The sequence below is a fragment of the Varanus komodoensis genome, unplaced genomic scaffold (genome assembly GCF_004798865.1).
Source record: "Varanus komodoensis strain SLA01 unplaced genomic scaffold, ASM479886v1 scaffold36, whole genome shotgun sequence".
In the NCBI taxonomy this organism is placed as follows: domain Eukaryota; kingdom Metazoa; phylum Chordata; class Lepidosauria; order Squamata; family Varanidae; genus Varanus; species Varanus komodoensis.
Window position 1 is genome coordinate 5,913,029 of NW_025335873.1, and position 22,275 is coordinate 5,935,303.

At 51.7% G+C, this 22,275-nt stretch overlaps 2 protein-coding genes across 3 annotated transcripts in view; one reads left to right on the top strand and one right to left on the bottom strand.

Moving 5' to 3' along the window:
- The window catches only part of ASTN2 (astrotactin 2), a 301,533-nt gene that overhangs the window by 92,913 nt on the left and 186,345 nt on the right, over window positions 1-22,275 (bottom strand). For both annotated transcript variants that reach the window (XM_044439906.1, XM_044439905.1), the window contains 2 exons: window positions 21,618-21,722; window positions 20,958-21,137 (listed from right to left, as the gene is read on the bottom strand). In XM_044439906.1, the coding sequence (XP_044295841.1) occupies window positions 20,958-21,137; window positions 21,618-21,722 (285 nt within the window). The remainder of the gene's footprint in view (window positions 1-20,957; window positions 21,138-21,617; window positions 21,723-22,275) is intronic.
- Window positions 3,591-15,290, top strand: TRIM32 (tripartite motif containing 32). The gene is made up of 3 exons (XM_044439907.1): window positions 3,591-3,631; window positions 6,908-6,977; window positions 10,858-15,290. Exon 3 carries the CDS (start codon window positions 10,914-10,916, stop codon window positions 12,858-12,860), a length of 1,947 nt encoding a protein of 648 aa, XP_044295842.1. The 5' UTR covers window positions 3,591-3,631; window positions 6,908-6,977; window positions 10,858-10,913; the 3' UTR covers window positions 12,861-15,290.

Sequence of the window (22,275 nt, forward strand, 5' to 3'; positions counted from 1 at the left end):
AACGAAGTTGAATATCACATTTTGTGTAAGCAGTGACTTGCTTTGTTGGCATCTATTGCAGAAGAGTTTCAGATTTCAGGTTGTGAGGACATTCGACACAACACCTTTCCATGGAGGGCTCTTTAATATCCATGGCTATGCATATTCGTAATTAACTTCTTGTCTCTTGGAAATAACACAAAGATTGCCATGAATATATTCCCCATCGCCATGAATATATTCCCCATGTCCCCTTGAAAGCTAAAATACTAGTACTACAAAATTAGAAAGACGAATAATCGTTTGCAGTAACACAAGATGCCGAGGACTTGATTTCTGAACAGGGAGTGTTGAGGCTTAATTTACTACTGGACATACACACGGATATCTGAGCTGCCTTCCTTGAATTCTGTGCACAGTACTTCTTAGGAACGGTTGTTTATTTTGCTATATGTAAAACATATAAGGGGATAGATAGTTCTTGCAAGAGCTTCATTCAGATTTCAGGTAAAAAATGCAAGTCTTATCAAGTTCTCTGGTTTGGTTTGGTTTAGCTTTTTGAAACTCACAAGAAACTTTAAAAAAATGAAGTTATTTAACGTTAAATACCTGGCATCTTTCCTGCCTTCTCTCTTCTTCTTCCTCTGATGTTCTCCTCCACTGAAAAGAGCAACTTGGCTGGCTACATACCCTCTCTCCCTCCTCCGTTTGCAAGGGCCATCCTTCTTTCCCTCTTTCTTCCCTTATCTTATCCTGGTCTGTCTTTCATTTTCATCCAAAGCAAGTCTCCGCAGGGGAGAGGGTGAGAAGGAAAAACTCTGAATTGTTTTGGCCATTACTCAAAAAGCGGGCAAGCAGGCATGTTTTCTCCTTTTCATCCAGGTCTTTGGAGGAAAGGGGTTCACATTTGCAGGAGGAGGAACATGGAACTATTTGGCTGATAGTCAGTTGTTTCCAAAGCTTCGCATACAGAGTCCATCCAAGTTTGCTCATGGGAGACGAGCAGAGGAGCTAGAAGTGTCCAGCAACAGCTCTTTATTTCGTCCCTCTCTTAACAACAGACAGACGGACAGATGGATGGAAGAGGGAGGGAGATCCGGTCTTTGCAAGTGCCAGGGTTTGCCAGTCTCAAAGGCATGCATGTCATCTGAGCACGGCTCATTTGAGCATGGGTCTTCAACAGAAAAGATACGCATCTTCCTCTTCTTGAAGCTTCATTTCTACTTTTTAGGGAATACATTCAGGGAACAGGAATGCCGTTCCCCCATTCCAGCTCGGTTTGGCCAATGCCAAAGCAAACACACCAACCAGCACTGGGCTTAGGATGGGAGAGATGAGGTAGGCCACACCCGAGAGCTCTAACCAGGGGGGCGGGAAGACCGGCTCTGGACCACTGGAAACATCTTCCACTTGCAGACAGCAGCTGCTGCTTCCTCGTAAAACAGAGAGGCTTTCTTTGCAGCCCTATATATGTGCATTTCCCCGTCACCCAGAGCTCAGTGGGACTTGCTGCTTGGGAAGTCTGCATAGCCTTGCCTTTCAGGACTAAAATCTCTCCACTAAACAAAAGTGGCAGAGAGGATGGTCAAGGTGTGGATTCAGAACCTTAGGTCTCTCCTTGCTGATGCCAGAGTGCAGGACACGGAATAATCAGTTGAAGCTGTGACAACCCAGATTCAGGCTGGACATCAGGAAAAGCTTCCTCACTGCCAGAGCAAAATGACAGTGGAACCAGCTGCCTGGAAAGGTGGGGGGCTCTCCCACACCGGAGACATTCAAGGTGAAACTGGACAGCCATGGTGGCAAACCAGAGGGTCCCTCAGGTAGGATGGACGGAAGACCTCCACCTGCCCAAGCTCCACAGAAACTGGAGTTCGTAGGCATGTCACCTCTGGCCAAGAGGTGGCATGTAACCAGCAGGGCTACTAGCCACGGATAGCCCAGTCTTCCATGAGCTGTCCAATCCCCCTTTAAAGCCAGCCAGGCTGGTGGCCATCACCGCTTTTCATGGCAGCAAATTCCATATTTTCACTATACACTGTGTGAAGAAGTCTTCATCTGTTCTAATGCCCCCACCCATCAGCCTCATGGGATGATCTGGGTTCAAGTATTACAGGAGATGGAGAAAAATGTCCCCCTCTCTACTTTCTATGGAGAAACAGAAGGGTTTCCGGTAGGCAAAGATGTCAGGGGTGTGTTTTGTCTCCCGGTTTAATCTGTGTGCAAAATATAAGGAAAAGTGGCCCCGAAGCAGAGGAAGGAGGTGAACATCAGCAGAAGAAATGCCACTGATTTAAGATGATATACCATGGGCAGAAAGTACCAAGGACTTGAAACCACTCCGGATAAAGGCACAAGAAGCAAGCACAAAAACCAGACTGCAGCTAAACATTAGCCAAACAAAAATCGTGCTACAGAACTTTGCTGTTAGTATTGAAGAAATCAGGACTGCGAAATATTTCACATATCTTGGCTCAGTAACCAACTCCAAGGGAGACTGCAGCCAAGAAATTCAAAGATTTGGAAGGACAGTACTGATGGGAATAGGAAAGATTATCAAAAGAATGTTTTCCTAGAGACCAAGGTCAAGATAATCCAAACTATGGTACGCCCGATCACAGTGGTTTGGGTGTGAAAGCTGGACAGTGAAGAAAGCTGAGAGGAAGAAAATAGCCGTGTTCGAAACATGACGCTGGAGTGTTTTGTGATTTTCCTGGACAGACAGAAAGACAAACAAGGGGGCCCTGTAACAAATCAAGCCTGAGATTTCTCTAGGAGCACAAACGGCAACACTGGGGACACATCAGGAGCAGGTGAGACTCCTCACGAGAAGCCCATTATGGTAGGGAAGTCAAAGGCAGCCAGGGAAAGGAAGAGCAAATATGGGATGACCCGACGCCACCAAGGAAGCCACAGCCTTAAACTTAGAAGAGCTGAATGGGGTTGTCTTGGACAGGCCGTTTTGGAGTGCTTCACCCAAGGGGCCACCAGGAGTCAGAGATGACTTGACAGCACAGGACAAGCACAATAGGAAAAGAGATGCTGACATTTTAAAAGCGAGACACACCTCTGTTTTCTGGTTTTCATTTTGGTCTGGTGCTGTAGAAACCTACGCTAATTCGAAGCCCTGAAATAAAAGAGACCGCTTTCCGTCTCTCTCCTACATGAAACGCAAAAGATATTTGGACAGGAGTTGGGCGGAGCCGATAGGACTACAGGGTCCAGTTTATGGTCAATACCGCACTCCGGGTTAAAGATGGGAAAGGAGAAAAAAACGATCCCCGTAAAGCCAAGTGCTTATACGCCTGACAAAGCTCTACATGAGGATTATCCAAGTCAAAAGTAAAAGATCGCGATGCAGGCACCGATCTGCGCGGGCAGGAGACCCAAGCCCACCGCGCCCCCGCAGGGCTGTCCTGCGCCTCCAACCCCGCAGCCCCGGGTGGCTCCGCCCGGGGACGCGCACGCCGCGGAGGGGGGGAAGCGCGGGTGCGCCCGCCGGAAACTACCACTCCCAGGGCCGCCCGCGCGCGGAGCCGCGGGCTGGGGCGGAGCCGGGGGAGGGCTGTGTGGCAGCGGGCGGCTCGCGCAGGCGCGGGGGGCGGCGGGGACAAAGGCTTGGTGCGGCTGCAGATGCGCGAGGAAGCGGCAGGTAGGGAGGGAGGGGCTCGCCTTCGGGGGCCGCGGGCAAGCGGGGGGCGGCGCGGGGCGGGGCGGGCCCCCCGCGCGCCCCCCGCCGGCCCGCGGCGCGCCTTCCCGCGTCCTTGCGCGCCCGCCCCACCCCGCCCCCTGTGCAGTGCTGCGCGCGCTCCTCTGCAGGCACTCGCCCGCGCGCACGGGGCAGGGGGCTGCCCGAGCCGGAGGAGGGAGGGGGCGCGCCCCGGTCCGTCCCGGGAAGCGGGGATCCGCGGGGCGGGGCGGGGCGGGGCTGCCGGACGCGCGCGCGGGCCGAAGGAGACGCGGGTCCTGGCTCGGGACCCGTGCGCCCGCGCTGCGCAACGCGGGTGCGGGCGGCGGTGCCCGGCCAGACCGGGAAGCACGGGGGTGCGCGGCCACTTTGCCACCGCATCTGCCTGGCCCGCCGTGGCTAGCAGCTGGCCCCCGGAGATAGCCCCTCGCCCCCCACAGGGACTAGCGGCATGGCCCTGGCACCCTGGGAGCCGTTCCATGCTCTGCGGCGCGGCCTGGAGAACTCGCCGGGCAGCCCAGTCGTCCCAAGCGACGAGGAACGCCCCTTCCGCAGAGGGGGAGCGCTGGCCCCGCACGCCTCTGCCCAGCACGAGCACAAGAGATGAATGCCCACTGCACCGGGCTGGCCTCCTAGTCCCGAGGGAGAGCCATTCCTGGCTTGCAAATTCTCACAACTGCAACAACCTCTCCTGGAGGATTTCGGGGACGGTCGCCTCGCAGACTGGCTTCCCTCACAGGGCTGTTGTGAGGATTAAAACATGGAGGAAGGGAGAACAACACGAGCGAGACACAGCAATACAACATCAGCACTATAGTTTTCCCCTCACACACGTCTGGAGTACCCTGCCAAAGTGTCGGCACAGTTACTGTTCAAAAATGATAGTTTGTGCCATTATATGCTAGATACACAAGATCAGTTAAGTAGCACTACTGACTGTTTTCTTTTCTGAAATACTGTTCAGGGGCTGTAGCATTTCCCCCTTTTGCTTGCTTTATGGCATGGCTCATGGCTGTTTTTGTATTGCACAATAAAAAATAAATAGAAAACGTTGCCACGGGCCAAGTGGTTCACAGGAGTTGTACGTGGTTATTTGGCGCATAGGCTGAATTTAAAGTTGGACACAGAAATGAAGGGGTTGCGTCCAAGACTTGGGTTGGAGGAAGGTAAAGACAGGAGGAGCAGAAGAAGCCAACCGAACTTTACACTGGATTCCTTGTTGTAAAAGCACACTCCTGTATTCATCCCCATGATAAGCTGCAGAGCAGGAAATTCCGGGGAAGGAAGCCAAGAGGTCGTGTGGTCGCAGAATTAAAAAGTGAAAGTGAATATGGAGAAACTGAGCCGAGGTGGCTTCAAGTCAAATGGCTTCAACGCTTCTCTTTGGGAAGCCGGCAGACTTTTCACCACCCCTTCTGCTGCTTTTTAGTGCAACAGAGAAGGGATGGAGGAGGGTGAGGTGTTGACTTGCCCCAGATTTCTATGGCTGGGAAGTATCGGCTGGGGAACGTTGGGCTCCTTGGTGGATAATGGGATGTTTTGAAGCAAGTCTCTCCTCTAACGGCTCCTTTTTCACAACAAATATCTGGAAGGGTTCTTTGCGGTTCCTTGGTCTTGTGAGTGGACCACTTGGGGGTCTTTACCTGTGGGTGTGTTGTCCACTCCTAAGTGCGTTTGCCTCATCCGCATGCTAACGGAGTCCTGCTCTTCCATATCTGCATGGCTTGCATGGTTCTACAAAATGGTCTTCCAGCAATGACACTGTCCACGGTTCACTGATGCCGGAGGACTGGAAGCCCCGTTTGAGGGGTTTTGGCTGAGCTGTTGGTGATCCCCACTTGCGTGAAGAGGTTTTTGGCCCAGGAGTGACCCTGAAAGCTGCCTCTGAGATAGGCTAGGGTGTCCTGGTGTTTGGAGAGCCACATGTAGAGTTGGTGTACATTTTAACACCGGGTTTTCATCCATCCCTTCATTCTGATATATCTGCCTTTATGTTGACTGATCAGAACTATGGTTCCGGGTTGAACTGGTCAGGGTGTGGTGGGATGAGCCACAGAAGTTAGCCGTGGCCCAGGCAGCCATGTGGCAGAGAAGGGAGTCACATGGGGCAGAATTCCCTGCAAAATCTGGCTACTGCTATTCTGCTGCAGCCTTTCCATTTCCCTCTGCGAACTCTTGCAGGTCTTCGCAACTATGCTTTCCCTTTGGCAATTCTTCCCGTCCCGTCCTGTCCCTTCCACAGTTCTCTCAGAACACAGCAAATATTGTTCCTGAACATAGGCCTGAAGAAAGAGGTCCTCCTTTGGGGGTTCTAGAAGGGCATAGATGAACTAAAGACTTCCATCCAGTTCTGGCACCACACGTTAAGTTTATTCCTGATGCTCTGGAACGTTTCAGGAACCCAAGTGCAAAAGAAGTGGCCTAAACAGATGTAGTTGTGATGTGCCGTCAAGTTGTCATTGGCCTGTGAGGGCCCCATGAATGAGAGTTCTCCAAAATGACAGCCCTGCTCAGCTCTCCCAAGTTCTAGGCTGTGGCTTCCTCCATGGATTCAACCCATCCCATATTTGGTCTTTTCTTCTGCCTTTGACTTTTCCTAGCAGGATGGTCTTCTCCAGGGAGTCTTGCCTTCTCATGATGTGTCCAAAGTACCATGTTTCCAGTGCATGAATTCCCCATCCAGACATTGTGATTAGAAAGAGAACAGTTTAGCTGGTCTCTACCTTAGTCTGCAGAGTACTGTTTATATTCTGGTGCATCCTAAGTCAGTTTTCAAACTCAAATTGTATCGGGTGCTTTGTCCTTATACAAGCCAACATCTTGAAGGGAAATTAATTAGGAAATAACTCTCTCTAAACGTGCTTTTATAGGGTAAGAGAGAAGCAAGGCAGCCGTGACAAGGAAATTATACTCCAGCAGTAAGGGTTTCTTTTATCTAAATTGGAGCCCAACTAGAAAATTGCACCCAGCCAATATAACTCATGCTCAGTGTGAAAGGAGATGAAAATCATACAATGTTGATGTGTCTAAGACTTATGTTTAGATTTAAATTTCTCCTGATTGAAAGCCAAGTGCAGCTTGGGAAAGGTTTGAATCATTATTCCTCTGACAGTAAAAATACCTCTTGACATTATTGTTGCTTGTAGTATCCAGAGTAAAACTGGCAATGATGATGGAGGGATTCTAACTTCGATCACTGACGGTAACATCGCTCTCATTTTTCTCTCTCTCTGTTCTCAGGGAATTGCACACTGAGGAAACATTGCAAAGCCTGTTATGATTCTGGAGCAAATCAACTGCACCAATTGAGGTAAAGACCAAGTTGCCTGTAAAGTCATCTCAACATACCATATGGACGTGGTGGCGCTAGTTAGGTTTCACCAAGCATAAAGTTGCTTTGCTTCTCGAAGTAGCTTCAGCTATTAGGCATTATGGAAATAGCACCAACAGTCAATTAAATAAAACTATCTGCCATTTAGAAGTAGAGTTCTACTGAATGCAATAAATACAGGCCACAAGTATTCCTCTGCTAGTTCTGTATTCCTCTGCTAGTTCTGTAGATGTTTGCTATACCTGCTATCAAAACCCTTTTCACTCACTCCTCATCAATAGCTGATTGCAACGTACAAAGGCACGAGGTCCCCTTTCCTTGGCTTTCATGGGTTTCAGGAACGCCCAAGCCCAGCTTTGCAGGGAGAAATGCCTGGGCATCCTGTGAGAATTTCTTTGACAAAAAGCAAGCGAGCGGACACCACATCTGGAAGTGGATTTCCAGTGACTTGGATGTCTTCTTGCATCTAGGAACTCTAACCGTAAGATTTTGTTAGTTGCAGGTCGGGGAACCATCACCACTGAAATGCAAAAGAACCTGTCTGTATTGTTACAGGCAGTGGGGAACTCATGCGAAACAAAGGGAGCACAGCCAGTTCCAGTCATGTTAGAGAGAACAGCCTTCTTCTTGACATGCTGGGCTTCTAAGAAGTATTTCAGTAGAGGAGGGCCTTTGTAACATCAGCTTCTCATCTGCTTTTCAAAAATGGAATAGTTCAGAGGCCGGTTTGGATCTCAAAACATGCAGGGATCCCATTTGGCACAGAAAAAAGTTGTCTATCTGATCCACATGTCTTTGCCATGTTGGTTGACTTCCAACCTTCCATCTCACTGAATATAAACTACCGGGCTGTGTGCCATGGGCCAGGTAAAACGGACAGCATCTAAAAAGGCTACCTTTGGTCGTTTTGAGGTCAGTTCCTGGCAAAAGACTTGTGAGGTATCGTTCCGGGTTCCGGATGATGCACAGAAAGGTTGCATGCCTGGAGAATGGCGGCCTGCCTATTTCTAGTGCTCTTTGCACCACTTCTGCATAACTAGGGTCTGAATCTTTACATTTTTGCACTTAGGCTTCTGTTGCCTTTATTATTTCATCTTATTTGCAAGCCTGTTATGTAATGCCAGGCACTGCATATCCCCTTGGGAAATGTCTTTTCCAGTTGCATCCTTGCACTCTTCATCCTTAGCTGCTGTATTCCTCCTTCATTAAGAACTTGTCATTGTCAATTTCAGCTTGTTGGACAGAGATACTACCATTTTCCACTAGGGTTACGCGATTTGTACACAAGAAACAAACACCCTTTATTTACTATTGTTCAGTTCCATAGTTTCTTCAAATTCTCTTCCTTCCAACCCTCGTTTTTCCCACCGTTATTATATGCACCATAGCTGATTCCTTTCTGTAAAGCATTTGTTCCAAGAACGACCATGTGTCGCTGTTTATGCTGGTGGGTTTTTGTTTGTTTGTTGCATTGTTTTAAGCAACAATGTGGTAGAACAGGTGGATCAGCTGTTTAGAAGGCTTGGATCTGTGTAAACTTAGATATGCACCGATTTTGGACTTTGCGGTTTGCACAAATATTCTTGCAGCCCCCCCCCCCACACACACACACCTCCAAGGGCCTTGACACAGCTTGCATCCTCTTTGCTTTAAGAGAGGATATTTGCATGCCGGCTTTACTTGTGCCAGATATAACCGGGGCTGGCAGATGAAATGAAATCTGGAGACTCAAGCTGGGAAAATCAACCGGATTCTCCCTCCCCCAGAGGGATTCCTCACCCATCTCTGCTGTGCAGAAAGACAATTGGTCCCCGTAACTCAGCACCTTGGAGGCAGCTTTGCAGCAGCATTCCATCCTCTGCCACCCGACTGTTGCAAGTGGGGGGGGGATTGAATTGGACGTACGTGCCCCTTCACTGGGTGTCCCCCCCTCCTTTGCTGCACAGACAATCTCTGTCGTGTCACATAATAGCTTAATGATACTGCTCTCTCTCAATGGCTGGTTGCTTTGACGAGCGCGCTGCTGGAATCCCGCAGAGGCCGAACGGAACAGAAAGAAAAGAGGGCTGGGGACGCGTAAGGGACGCCGGACGACAATGTAGCATCATTAGGTTTCCTCTAGATGGACAAGATAGCTGGTGGTTACAGGGCCATTAAGCTACTGTTAGAGGGGGGAGGTGCAAGCATGCTCCCAAGAAGGTGGCAGCAGGGGGGGGGGTAGTCTAGACAATTCTGGCGCATGGATTTTGCCATAAAACAACAAAAGCACACACAGCGCTGATTGTGTCCTACCGCCTCATGAGTTTGGGCATGAGTAGTGCCCCTGCATCATTCTTTGGGGTGACTAATCTCTACGGCTGACGATCACACCCACCTTGCGTCCTCTGAGCTGAACCCCCCCCCTCCCCAGTTTCCAAGGTCGGCACAGCGCTATCTGGCCTGGGTTTCTTTTGGCAGCCAATCATGGAGGGTTCTGATTTTCCACGCCTGGCATCCTACGGATTGTACCACCCCACAAGGGGAAACATGAGGTTGCCTTAGATGGAGTGAGGCTGGCAGTGGCTCTCCAGGGTTTTCTGCACATCTGCTTTCTCATTTCAGAGAAGGTGGGGATGGGACCCTTGGATGTCGTACAGTCAAGCAGGTGTTGAACAACCGAGCTGCGGACCCCTTCTCAAATGCTAAGCCCTCGCTCCAGGTGTTCCCTTCCTAGTTGATCAGGCGCTAATTCACAACACTCATCCTGCCTTCTTGCCAGCAATCCTTGGCCAAGCTTTTCTGCTTCTCTAGAATTCAAGCACCCAGAGAGCTCCTGCTAGTTCTGAGCTTGTTTCTGATCATCTCTTTTCGTCTGTTTTTTGACTTTCTCATGCATCAGCGCATGTCTGACAGAGACCTGGGTGCGGCACAAGGCGGAGGCTCAAATATACCGAAAGACATTTTCTTATGCCCATTTAAGCCAAGGGGGGGAAAAGGCCCACAAGCCTCAGTTTCTTCAGAGTTGGAAGCCTGTTTCCTGTCTAAAGATTCCTAAGATTGCCCCCAAAATGTATCTTGCCAAATGTGTCTGGCCCACGTGAGGTTCAGGCCTGTTTAACAGCAAGGGTGTGGTTTTAAATGCAGTGCACATGGCTTCCTTTAGTGTGATTAAGGTAAATACCTATTTGAACAGTGTGTGTGTGTATGGTTGAACTTCAGCTCACACCAAGTGTTCAGGTTGTCATGGCCTGAACAGCTGAAGAAATACTTAGAAGATATGGAAGTGACATGGCATTTTTACGATATTGTATTTCTGTCACACCATTGTTCCCTTCCTGTGAGGGACATAGCCCTAGCTTGCCCTCACAACAACAACCCTGTGAGGTAGGCGAGGCTGAGAGTAAGTGACTAATGTCTCCCATGGACCTTCTTGAGCAAGCAGGGACTAGAACCCAGGGTTCCCAGATCCCCAGTCCAACACTTCCATCTCTGAACCTCATGAGTGTGAGACTCATATGGGATACTTGTTGATGGTATGGTAAAGCAACTCTCTTCCCCACCCTCCAATATATCCAAATCTTAAAATGCTATGTGGGTACTACCATCTGTCTTGGACTTAAGAGCTAGATGGCTTAAGATCTAGAAACTTGACTGGACAATTGCAAGAACCAAACTTAACAGGATGACAAGCCAAAAATGGCGCCCTGAAAGAATCAGCCTGAGTTGTGCTCACTGGCTCATTCGTTCATTCAGTTGCTCGTTCATTCGGTGGCTCACTCATTGGTCGGCTCGCTCGCTCGCTGGTCGGTCCGTTCGTTGGTTTTGGCTGGGCGAAGTGGCAGCAATTAGAAATGAGTTTCGTATCCCTTTCTCCTCACAGGCAGGACCAGAAGGGCCTGGAATCGATGCAACCCGGCTCGCCCGGACTGCAGGGCCATGGCGTCTGCGCCGCACCTCAACTCGGACGCCCTGCGCGAGGTCTTGGAGTGCCCGATTTGCATGGAGTGCTTCACCGAGGAGCAGCTCCGGCCGAAGCTGCTGCACTGCGGACACTCCATCTGCAAGCAGTGCTCGGAGAAGCTTCTGGCCAGCAGCATCAACGGCATCCGCTGCCCCTTCTGCAGCAAGGTCACGCGCATCACCAGCCTGGCCCAGCTGGCGGACAACCTGACCGTGCTGAAGATCATCGACACGGCCGGGCTCAGCGAGGCGGTGGGCCTCCTCATGTGCAAGGCGTGTGGGCGGCGGCTGCCCAAGCACTTCTGCCAGAGCTGCGGCCTGGTCCTGTGTGAGCCCTGCAAGGTGGCCAAGCACCTGCAGCACGGACACGAGGTGGTGGCCATCAAGGAGGCGGCGGACGAGCGGCGCAGGGAGTTCGGGGCCCGGCTCGGGCGCCTGCGCGAGTTCATGTGCGAGTTGCAGAAGAGGAAGGCGACTCTGGAGGGCGTCTCCAAGGACCTTCAGGCCAGGTCCAAGGCGGTCCTGCATGAGTACGGCAAGGAGGAGCGCAAGGTCCAGGACGAGCTGGCCCGCTCCCGCAAGTTCTTCACCGGCTCCCTCTCCGAGGTCGAGAAGGTGAACAGCCAGGTCATGGAGGAGCAGGCGTACCTGCTGAACATCGCCGAGGTGCAGATCGTGTCGCGGTGCGATTACTTCCTGGCCAAGATCAAGCAGGGAGACATCGCCCTCTTGGAGGAAGAGGGGGACGAGGAGGAGCCCGAGCTGATGAGCAGCCTGCCCAAGGAGCTGACCCTGCAGGAGGTGGAGCTCCTCAAGGTGGGCCACGTGGGGCCGCTGCAGATTGGACAAGTGGTCAAGAAGCCACGGAGCATCAACCTGGAGGAGTCGCTGATGGAGATGGCGGCGGCGGCGTCCGTGTCCTTCCGGGAGCCGGACATGGCCGAGGACGAGGCCGGCTCCTTGCCCAGCTGCCCGTCGCCCGCCAAGCCCCGGATGCCGGAAGCAGCCACCAGCATCCAGCAGTGCCACTTCCTGAAGAAGATGGGCTCCAAGGGCAGCACGCCGGGCATGTTCAACCTGCCCGTCAGCCTGCACGTCACCCCGCAGGGGGAGGTGCTCGTGGCAGACCGCGGCAACTTTCGGATCCAAGTCTTCACGCGCAAGGGTTTCCTCAAGGAGATCCGCCGGAGCCCCAGCGGCATCGACAGCTTCGTGCTGAGCTTCCTGGGGGCGGACCTGCCCAACCTGACCCCGCTGTCCGTCACCATGAACTGCCACGGGCTGATCGGCGTGACCGACAGCTACGACAATTCCGTGAAGGTGTACACCATCGACGGGCACTGCGTGGCCTGCCACAGGAGCCAGCTCAGCAAGCCCTGGGGCATCACCGCGCTGCCCTCGGGCCAGTTCGTGGTGACGGACGTGGAAGGAGGGAAGCTCTGGTGCTTCACGGTCGACCGCGGGGTCGGGGTGGTGAAGCACAGCTGCCTGTGCAGCGCCGTGCGCCCCAAGTTCGTCACCTGCGACACGGAAGGGACGATCTACTTCACGCAGGGCCTGGGGCTGAACCTCGAGAACCGCCAGCATGAGCACCACCTGGAGGGGGGCTTCTCCATCGGCTCCGTCGGGCCGGACGGGCAGCTTGGCCGGCAGATCAGCCACTTCTTCTCGGAGAACGAGGACTTCCGCTGCATCGCCGGGATGTGTGTGGACTCCCGGGGTGACCTGATCGTGGCCGACAGCAGCCGCAAAGAAATCCTACATTTTCCCAAAGGGGGCGGCTATAACGTCTTGATCCGCGAGGGACTCACCTGCCCGGTTGGCATTGCCATCACGCCTAAGGGACAGCTCCTGGTCTTGGACTGCTGGGACCACTGCATCAAGATCTATAGTTACCACCTGAGAAGGTATTCCACACCTTAGGGGGAACGAAGGTGTGTCTCCCGCTGGCCGGATTCTTCCATCATCCAAAGCAAGGTGACTGACGTCACTGTTGTCGTTTCTTCACAGGCTGTGGTTGGACCGATGTGCCAGCTGCTGTTTGTGTACTTGACAAAAGATAGACTGCGTGCACACTTTTGCATTGTAAGTGTACGAAGGCTGCCCGAAAGAGGGAGCCGAGGTTTGCATGAAGATGGACACAGTTATAAACTAGCCAGAGATTATTAGAAATTGCTTTCAGGGGACTGAGGCGGGATGGGACATTCCAGCTGCCTGGAATCCTGTACAGAAACTGAGCATGCTACGGCCAGAAGGCCACCCTCCGCGCACTTTGCACCCAGCACAGAAACGAGACTTTTGCTGGAGACGAGCTCTTGCCCTGTTTCTCACACACTCGGCACCCTCATCACTTTGGTGGGTCCACTTGCACGGTTAGGTTCCCAGTGAGTGTTCGCCCGTCCTTGTGCCTTCACCAGTGCATGCGCCAGGAGTGATCTTTCACGGCAGTAGCTGGTAGAACTTTCCCACTATTAAATCCTTCAGAGAAAGCCACTTGCGTTGTTGTAGCAGCCCCCTCCTGGGAAACTGTGGTGATGCAACTGACGGGAAGACCAGGGGGCCCCCGCTCGGTGCGCGTGCCCCGTGTGTGAGCCAGAGATGGGTGGACTCGTCCCTTCGCGCAGCATGTCGTAGGTCTAGCACAATTCCTGACTCGAGCGGATCACCGTCTCCTAGGATTGTGCAAAAACGAGCATTTTTTTTGAAGTGCCAACATGTGGGTTGTGGGGTGGGAGAGACAACCGTTTGCAGGGGAGCATTGATTGGGCTTGTGTGTGTGTGGGGGGGGGGGTTCACGATTCTGTGTTGTCCCTTGTTTGGAAATGGCTCGGAAGGGCATATTTCTTGTTGATACTTTGCCGGGGAAGGGAGAAATTGGAGGAAACAAGATCAAATATGACAAATGCCATGTTTCACTGTGCACCTTGGATTGCCTTCCTTCCGCACCGCTGCACTGATGGGCTTCCACTCGTCTGCGCCTCACGCAAAAGTTGCTTGTGCATAAGAGGGGAAAGGGGACGTCTAATTTCATGACAGAAGGGTTTTCCGACTCCCGCCCACAGGGAAATGCTGGGCTGCCAGCAAGGCCTTACTGAAGCTAACAGGCGCCTTTGCTTGTCGACCGGAAGGCATATGGTTTGGGTCAGATGATGCATGAAACGCACAGCTGGGCAAAGAGGCACACCAAGGCTCGCCCGCATAGGGTGGGAATCCCACCCATCAAAGTGTCTGTCATGGCTCAGAGGGAAAGGAGCCAGCTTGTTAAGGGCAACCAGGACCCTGCTGCCCAGTGTTACTAGAGTGAGCAGTGTCAGCAAGTGGTGGGGACAGAAGGAGCACGGGTTCTGCGGTTGACTCGCTGGCAAATGAAATTCCGGAGTCGCAACCGCACAGGGGCCGAGAGCAATCCTGGGTTTGGGTCCCTCAAACGGGGGTGCAGGCAGCTCAGGTGTTTCCAGCACTGATTCATCTCACAGGCTCTGGATGCTGCAGGCCAAAATATCAGGAGCCCTTACTCCTGAGTTGCCCCTGTGGGGTGTGGACAGGAAGGACGCTGTTTCTTGAAGAAGCAAAATTACTGTTTAAGCCAACAGAGAGAAAACTGGCACGCGGGCCCAGGACTTGGGAACACACACAAAGAGAACTGTAGGCAGCAGGCCCAACATACACAGCAGTCAGGTGCCTACAATGATCCGAAATCTTAAGTTTACACCCAGTTTATATGCGGATCTTAAGTTTATACCGTTTTATCTGGGTGATGTAAAGGGGAGAGAGAAGAGTGCAGAGGAGGAGGGGAGTAAACTGGGTGTGTGTGACTCAGAAGACAGACACTGGCAAGTGAGGAATCTAAGTCAAGCTGCCAGATTTTTCCTTGCCGGAATGGGGGTTCGAGACTTGCTTCGGCATGAATGCAAGCCGAGTTTCTCATGCCGAATCCCACTGTGCGATCCCAGAGTCATCGATAGAGTTTATCGAGGCAGTTCCATAGGTTTCAATGGCCCCAGTGCAAGGAGTGACGCTCCCAAACACATGAGTCAAAATGCAACATGGAGGAGCAGAATTGGCTTTTCCCTTGCGGCACTCGTCTGGCAATGGGGTGGGTGCCAGCCTGAGCCGAGAAGGGCGCCTTCGACACATGGAGATATTGGAGATCACTACCTGACTAGGACTCCTTTGCTGAATTGCAAAGCTGCCGTCAGCTCCGGTCCTTTCACGTTACACAGATGCCTATGCTCTCTCTTTTCTGCATTTTGAAACGTCTGCTTTTACGAGCTGGCTGTTGCAGGCGGCTTCCACCAGACTGACACACGGAAGCAATGTATTTTTTAAAAAATAAATAAGCACTTGCCTTTATACACTGTTCCAGGGAGCATCTTTTGTAGCAGATATGCCACTACAGAGAGCGTTTTGGAAAACCATAGATTCATTTAAGTGGGCTTATAGCCCACTCTGTTCTGCTGACGGAGCACTTGATGGCCAGTCTTTTCCACCAAATAGCCACATCGCCATTTAAGCTAAGTCCCCGCCATCTGTTCCACTCCGATTGTGGGAAGGGGGGGCAAACACATCCTATTTTACACTGCGCTCCTAGCTCACAGTGGTTTGATCTTTTCTTTTTGAGGGGGGAGACTCGCTCATACTCCACAGACCTGCGCTCATCACAGATGGGGAGAAATGGGGGGGGGCATTCCTCCTTGGGTCCCCCTCCTGACAAAATCCATTCCCGGTGCTGGGCTGCCTTTTGGTGGAAAGCTGCACCCTTGGCCACCAAGTGTGGGCGAGATCCCTTTTGCAAGGCGCATGGGAAGAGCCGTTAGAATAGGTGGAAACTACAGGAGGGACTTGCAGTGAAACATTGACCCATATTCTCTCCTGTTTCTGGAAGTATTCCTGCTTAGGCCCCCTGGAATGCTGTAGGCCAGACCTCCTTAATCTGGGGACCTGCAGGTGGGCTGAGACTGCAACTCCTATCATCCCCATAAATGGGATACGTAATCTCTTCTCAGCCTGCTGCTGCTATAAAGGATGTAATCCCACTAAATTCCCTTCTGTTCATCTGCCATCAGACAGTCCACAGACCTTTTAAATTAGACATTCAGTGTTCTGCATCTCCTTGGGACAAAGGAATGTGCTCAAACTTCATCGGGCCCTTTTTGAAAAAGGCAAGCACCCTTATTTTAAGTTGCAAGCATACCCCTGTCTATCAAGACTCCAAATTGCACAGAAGCCGCTGCGATGGAGGTGGCTTAGATTTGCTTCCAAACTGATAAGGCATTCAACCACCCCGAGCATCTAGGTATGTGGATTATTAAACCGTCTCGTAGCTGCTTTGTCACTGGAACCTATAATGTGTGTTTAATGATGAGTTTGTTTCTCTGTGTGTGTCTATCAAGTTTTTAGAAGCCTACATAATAGAGGGAAAATAGAATTAAATGTATATTGCAACAACAGCGAAATTAGTCTGGTATTATTAAAAGCACTTTGTCTCCTCCACCTTCCTACCCCTTTGGTGGCTCTTCTGCTCACAAGGTGTTAGAAACAAATCATACGTGGTAGGCCAGGGGAGCAGAAGCCGTTCAAAGAGAATATAATTGCAAAGCCAGAAAACAGACACGAATTCCTGTTGCCTGCAGTGGGGGGGAACTTCATCGGGTTCAGCTCCATACTGCTCAGATAATGTTTTCTGTTTTAGTTTTCAATAACCGTTATTCTTTGCCACAAAACTCTTGGCGAGGTGCCAGGCTGGAAGAGTCTGCTCCCCACCCAGCCTCTTGGAGAACATCTGGAAAAAAAACTGTTCACACCGTTTCTTTCAGAAGGAGAACTAGCCCAGGAGCTAAACGATCTGTTTTAAAATCCTGCCAACACAGCTTGATAGGCGGGAGTTAAGCTAGAGACACGTGCCTCCTACGCACTGCATTTGATGCAAAAATTGCCCTGGTGTTTTCTGACCATGCCACAGTCTTCTGGACTCGCATGGCAAGCTTCCGAGAGCTCTGTCCTTCATGCAGCCCTCCATCTGTGGCAGCTCCCGTTTATCCTCTCAATGACCACATGAGGAGGGCTGAGCCAGCCTCGTGCCCTCTGGATCTGAGATGGTCATTCCTGAGAAAGGCATCATAGTACAGTGGTGAGAGCAGGGGACTCGGGAGATCGGGTTCGAGCCCCACTCAGCCACGGTGCCTACGGGGTGACCTTGGATCAGCCAAGGATTCTTGGCCTCACCTACTTCGCAGGCTTGTTGTGAGGATGAAATGGAGAGGAGGAAAATTAGATGAGCCACCTTGGGCTCCTGGCAAGAGGGATCAGGGCAGGTCTACATGCAAGGTAGCAATCACCTGCATGGTCCTCTGCACGCTTGCCTGAAAGCAACCTCTGCTGGTTTTAGTATGTCTGCGTAGGCGCACACAGGGCTGACCTGGAATTGCGATAAACATTATGTGTGTAGCCCACTTGTTCCCATTCAGGGAACTCAAGGGGACTGAATTCTCCTTGCCATCTTATCCCCACAACAACAACCCTGTGAGGTAGGGTGGGCTGAGAGTCCATGACCGACCAAAGGTCACCCAGGGAGCTGCATGGCTGAGCGGGGACTAGAGCCCATGCCCCCAGAGTCTCAGCCCCACACTCTGCAGCACTGCAGCACCCATGTTAGTCTGCAGCCCGGCCCTCTGCGCCCTCCTTTCTCTGCTTCCGTAAGTCAGCCTAGGCAACCTCCCTCCCTCCAGTTGCTTGGGACTATGGCTCCTAGCCGGCCAGCCGTCCGAACACCCCCTTGACACTTGGTTTTGGATATGGGGCATCCCTGTGGCTGGGTGGGGCGGGCAGGCGGGTGGGCAGTGGTCCTGTGATGTGCTACTGGTCCCAGCACCCAGATCTCTGGGCCCCTTGCTTTCCTTGTCAGCCACACAAAAGGGTGCAGCCCAGCAATTCTGGGAATGGCAGCTGGGGCAGAGAGGGCAAGAATGCTTCCGTGTGGATAAACAGCAGCGCGAGGCTATTTGGGGGCCCTGGTTCAGCACGAGGGACAGTGCCTTCGATCTTCAGACAAAAGCCTGGGACGCACAATCCATCTTGACTTATCTTGGAGCCGGAACTGAAGGTGCTTGAAGGCAGGAGGAGGGTGTGAGGCACCTGGGGACCGGTGTCTCTGAACGTTACTAGAGCCCTGCTTCCTAACCAGTCCAACTACACAAAGAAGTCCAGAAGATGGAGGTATTGATTGACGTGGAAGGTTGTGGTGAAAAATGCAAGGAAAGGAGAATGATGGGTATTGACTTGAGCTTCTGGGTGGCCAGGATGGAGAAAAGCATGAGGAACACACTTCCTGGTTTATATTCTCCACAAGCACCACCATTGTTGTGCCCATTCTCAAAAAAGAAATCCTGGTTATTGGAAAACCTGATTGTTGTGAGCAGAAATATTGCAATATTGAGCTGGTAATATTGCAAAGACAACTGCGGAGAGGTAGATCAGCATAATTTATCTTTGATGGGAATCTGAGCCAGCCTGAAGATCAGCATTCTCCTCCTGAGATATAACACTCAGCCAGTGGCACCATTTTCCATCTGAGAGAAAGACAACAGGAATGATGATGGTGGTGGTGGTGTTGGTGGTGGTGGAGATGATAAATCACGGCAATAATAATATTCAGTGCAAGTCACTGAAAAGAGCAATCCTCAATGGAGTTGCAATGCATCCTGGGTTTATGTCCAACCCTGGCTTCTGCGTGCAGAATCCAGACTCCTTATTTGCAACATCACCTTCTTCAAAGCAACAAAACAAAGCAGAAAAAGCTCCTTGGAAATTGCATGGAGTGGAAAACTAATAGCTTGGAAGAGAGATAAACACACCTCCAATAATTGTTCCCCCTCTGCAGGAGTTCGGCACCATCCAGTTGCCATTTATCATGCTTTAAGAACAAAGCAAACAGAATCAGTGTGTTGTGAGGATGTCTGGCGCAAAACAACAACTCACAGGGAAACGTGGTGGTGCAGGGAGCGAAAGGCTGTCCAGGAAAGGAGGATGGGTGAGTCTCTCACACAGCCTACAGCCACCTCTGCTTCCCTGCAAAATGCAGCCAGATCCTGAATGTGTGAAATCACAGAAAGAGGCAAGCTATGGAACTGCTGGTGGGGCAAGCACGGCAGATACTCGAGCAGAATCTGGCCAGCCGTGTGTGAAGGTTGGGATGGATGCAAGGTTCTTGCGTGGAGCAGCAGTCTGGGCTGGATGATCTGCAGGGTCTTTTCCAGCTAGGCAGTGTTGTCCTTCTGTCCCATGAGGTGTCTCAACGGGGCTTGTGGATGTGAGGAACTCCCTGTCAAGTGAGTTCCTACTGCTATGGACTATTAGAAGCAGGGGATATTCTGGTATTATACTGAGTGGGGAACCAATATGGATTCCTTGCAGTCAACAAGAGCAACTGAACATGTTGTAGAGCTTAGAGGCCAGGCCAGGTGGTGTGTAGGAAACCAAGGGCGAAATTACAGCTGGCAAAGGGATACCTGCAAGGGATTACTTCCATAGAAACATAGAAACAGAGCGAGTCAGAAGGGGTCTCCCAGGCCATCTAGTCTGACCCCCAGCTCCAGCCAGCTCCGCTCATGACGTGCCCACCATGTGGACACCCAGCCTATCCTTGAACACCCTCACCGATGGGGCCTCAACCACCTCCCACGGAAGCCCATTCCACACCCTCAGGGTCCTAACTGTCAGGAAGTACTTCCTGGCATCCAAATTGAGCCTTGGTTCCTTGAGGTTGGCTCCATACTTCCCTCTCAGGATGTCTCCTGAGACTCTTTACAAGCTTCCCAATGCTAAAATGTCCCAAATGCTTTCTTGGTGTCATGGTGGCAGCCCTCAACCTTCTCTCACCTTGCTCATTCTGGGGCCAAAGCAATGCTGCCCTAGTTTCAGTGAGCACACTCCTGCTTCTCAGTCAGCTTTGGCCCTGCCCTTTGGAAAGCCATCCTCTAACTCCCAACTTAAGATTTCCAAGCCAACATGCAGATTGTGCTAAAAACGAAGCAACCTCAGTACAGCATATGAAAACAAACCGGATAAGAACGCACAGCTGAAATCCCCATGGATGTCCACCCGTTTGCATTCAAACGCAATAAAAACAACCCAAGTGTCTTTCTGGAGGACTGTCCCCAAGTCCCCAGCAAGGAAGGAGCGAGAAGAATGGCTGCATAGAAGTTCCTGTCTATCCATCATATTTCAGGTGGCAGAAGATGAAGGAGCGTGTGCCTCTTTCTCATACACCAGACTACAGTTTTATGCCAGCAAGCCCTGCTTAAGGAGGTCTGGAAAAGCGCTTAGCATACCATCAAATTCCACCGACAGGGTTTGGGATCAATGGCATCATAACTGTTGCGGAGGGGACGTGGGGTGGAGAAACAAAACAACAAGCCAGTATCAGTCTTGTCTTTCCTTTTTTCTGGAAGAGGGAGACGAGCAATTGCTGGCAACAGCAAATCACTGAACTTTTAGAAATCTAACCTAATTGTATCCTTTCAAAGTCCCAAAGTTTATTGCCCTGTTTAATGATGTGTCTGGTTATTTATGACATTGCACAATGAGCCTGCTGCTGAATTAATATACTTCCTTAAAGACCATCATTGTCACAAACGATAAAACGGAACCATTCCCAGACAGCTCAATTATGTCACATTTATAGAATCCTACCCAAATCACCCCACGGCGATTTGGAGGGGGCTGGCAAGCAGATGACAAGGCTCGCAGCATGTTGGAGCTCAGGAAAGTGGCGGCCGCACAACCCCTGCAGGCGAAAGCAAGGCGTGCAGATGGATGGCGAGGGAGCAGGATGGAGAAAGAGAGGCGTGTGTCTGGCAGAACGAGCAGTGTCCCCGGGCAGCCGTGCTGGAAAGGGACCCCTGGCTGCATGAGAGCAGGGAAGCACAGAGCCTTCCAAAGGAAGGCCACCAGTCGAGGGGCGATGCAAGACCAGGTGTGAGAAAGCAAGGAAGCTTCTGCCCCGCTCTTGGAGCACCTTACCTTTCTGATACTGGAACCACAGTTGCTGCTGGGCCTTCTTGCTGGGGAAGCGGATGGTGCAGCTGAATTCTGACCCGTAGAGGGCTTCCGCGATGTAGTGCGAGCCGTACTGCTGGATGAAGTAGAGCAGTTCCTCACGGCTGCTGTCTTTGTTCAGGATCTTCAGGACATTGGCAAATTCTGAGAAGGTGGCAACGGAGCGGGGGTGGCAGATGAGAAGAAATCAGTCAGAGGTCATTCCTTGGAGGGGAGTCTGAATTTGGTGTCTGCCAAACAGATTTAGGGATCCCTCTGTGGAATGGATGCATGCAGCTTATGTGCTTAGGAGGACTTCTCTGATGGAGCTTTCCGGTTTGCCCGTCTGCTCACTCCGACCTCCAGAGAAAATACATGCACACATGGCTGCCACCATCCCCTCCTCCACCCACCCACCCACCCATCCACCCATCAGGCTGACAGTCCGTACAACCTGCACTTGTCAAAACAGACAACTATCACCACCCGTTCAGTGGTGATTCCCACAACATGGGACTGAGCGCCATAACTGAATCATGAGGCTGGTGGTCCCCAAGCCCATTCCAAAGAACATCATGGTGCTTCTTGGAACACTGCGCAGATGACTCCCAGCTGCAAGCCCTGCCACACCCAGGTTGCTCTCACCTGCCGAGAGGGCAATTGCGTTCAGCTTGACTTTGTACAGGTTGCTTCGAACCCTCCAGTGCTGCACCACAGGGTAGCCCATCGCTTCATCATACCGGATATCACCTGCGAAAGGAGAGTGTGGAGCTCATTGTGGGAGCTGGTGACGTCCTGCTGGCTTTCCTTGCTTGTTTGAGGCTACAGAGGGAGTGGACACCGGCTCTGCAAGCTCCTCCTCCCACAAATCCACACTGCTGGAGCTCTGAACAACGTCAGAAGCTAGGGGAGGCTGTAGGCAAGCCAGGGACAGGGCTGGATCTGCTTGTGGAGAAGAAGCAACGCTCGAAGGACCAGGAAATCAGCTGGAAGAAGTAAGTGGCAAGCACGCCAGCCACACAACCGGGCTGCAGGAGCCTGAAGCCAGTGCTGTGCATCTCCTGGGGTTCATGCAGATGTGAAAGCAGATTGTGCTCATTCTAGAGGCACACCCAGAGCAGAGGAAAGCAAGAGGGTTTGTGGACACATCTCAGAGAAGAAGACCCAAGCCAAATACACGTATCTTGAGCCAGTTCTGGATTTACAGCCCACAGGGACTTTTAGGATGGAGACCTGCATATCAGAAGTGGAATCAAGCCCTGAAACAACCAGTCCCCGCTGTTTCCAGCAGACGCTGGCTGTG

What these genes read in the sequence shown, in the direction of transcription:
- TRIM32 (XM_044439907.1), top strand. Translation starts at nt 10,914, where the DNA reads ATGGCGTCTGCGCCGCACCTCAACTCGGACGCCCTGCGCGAGGTCTTG.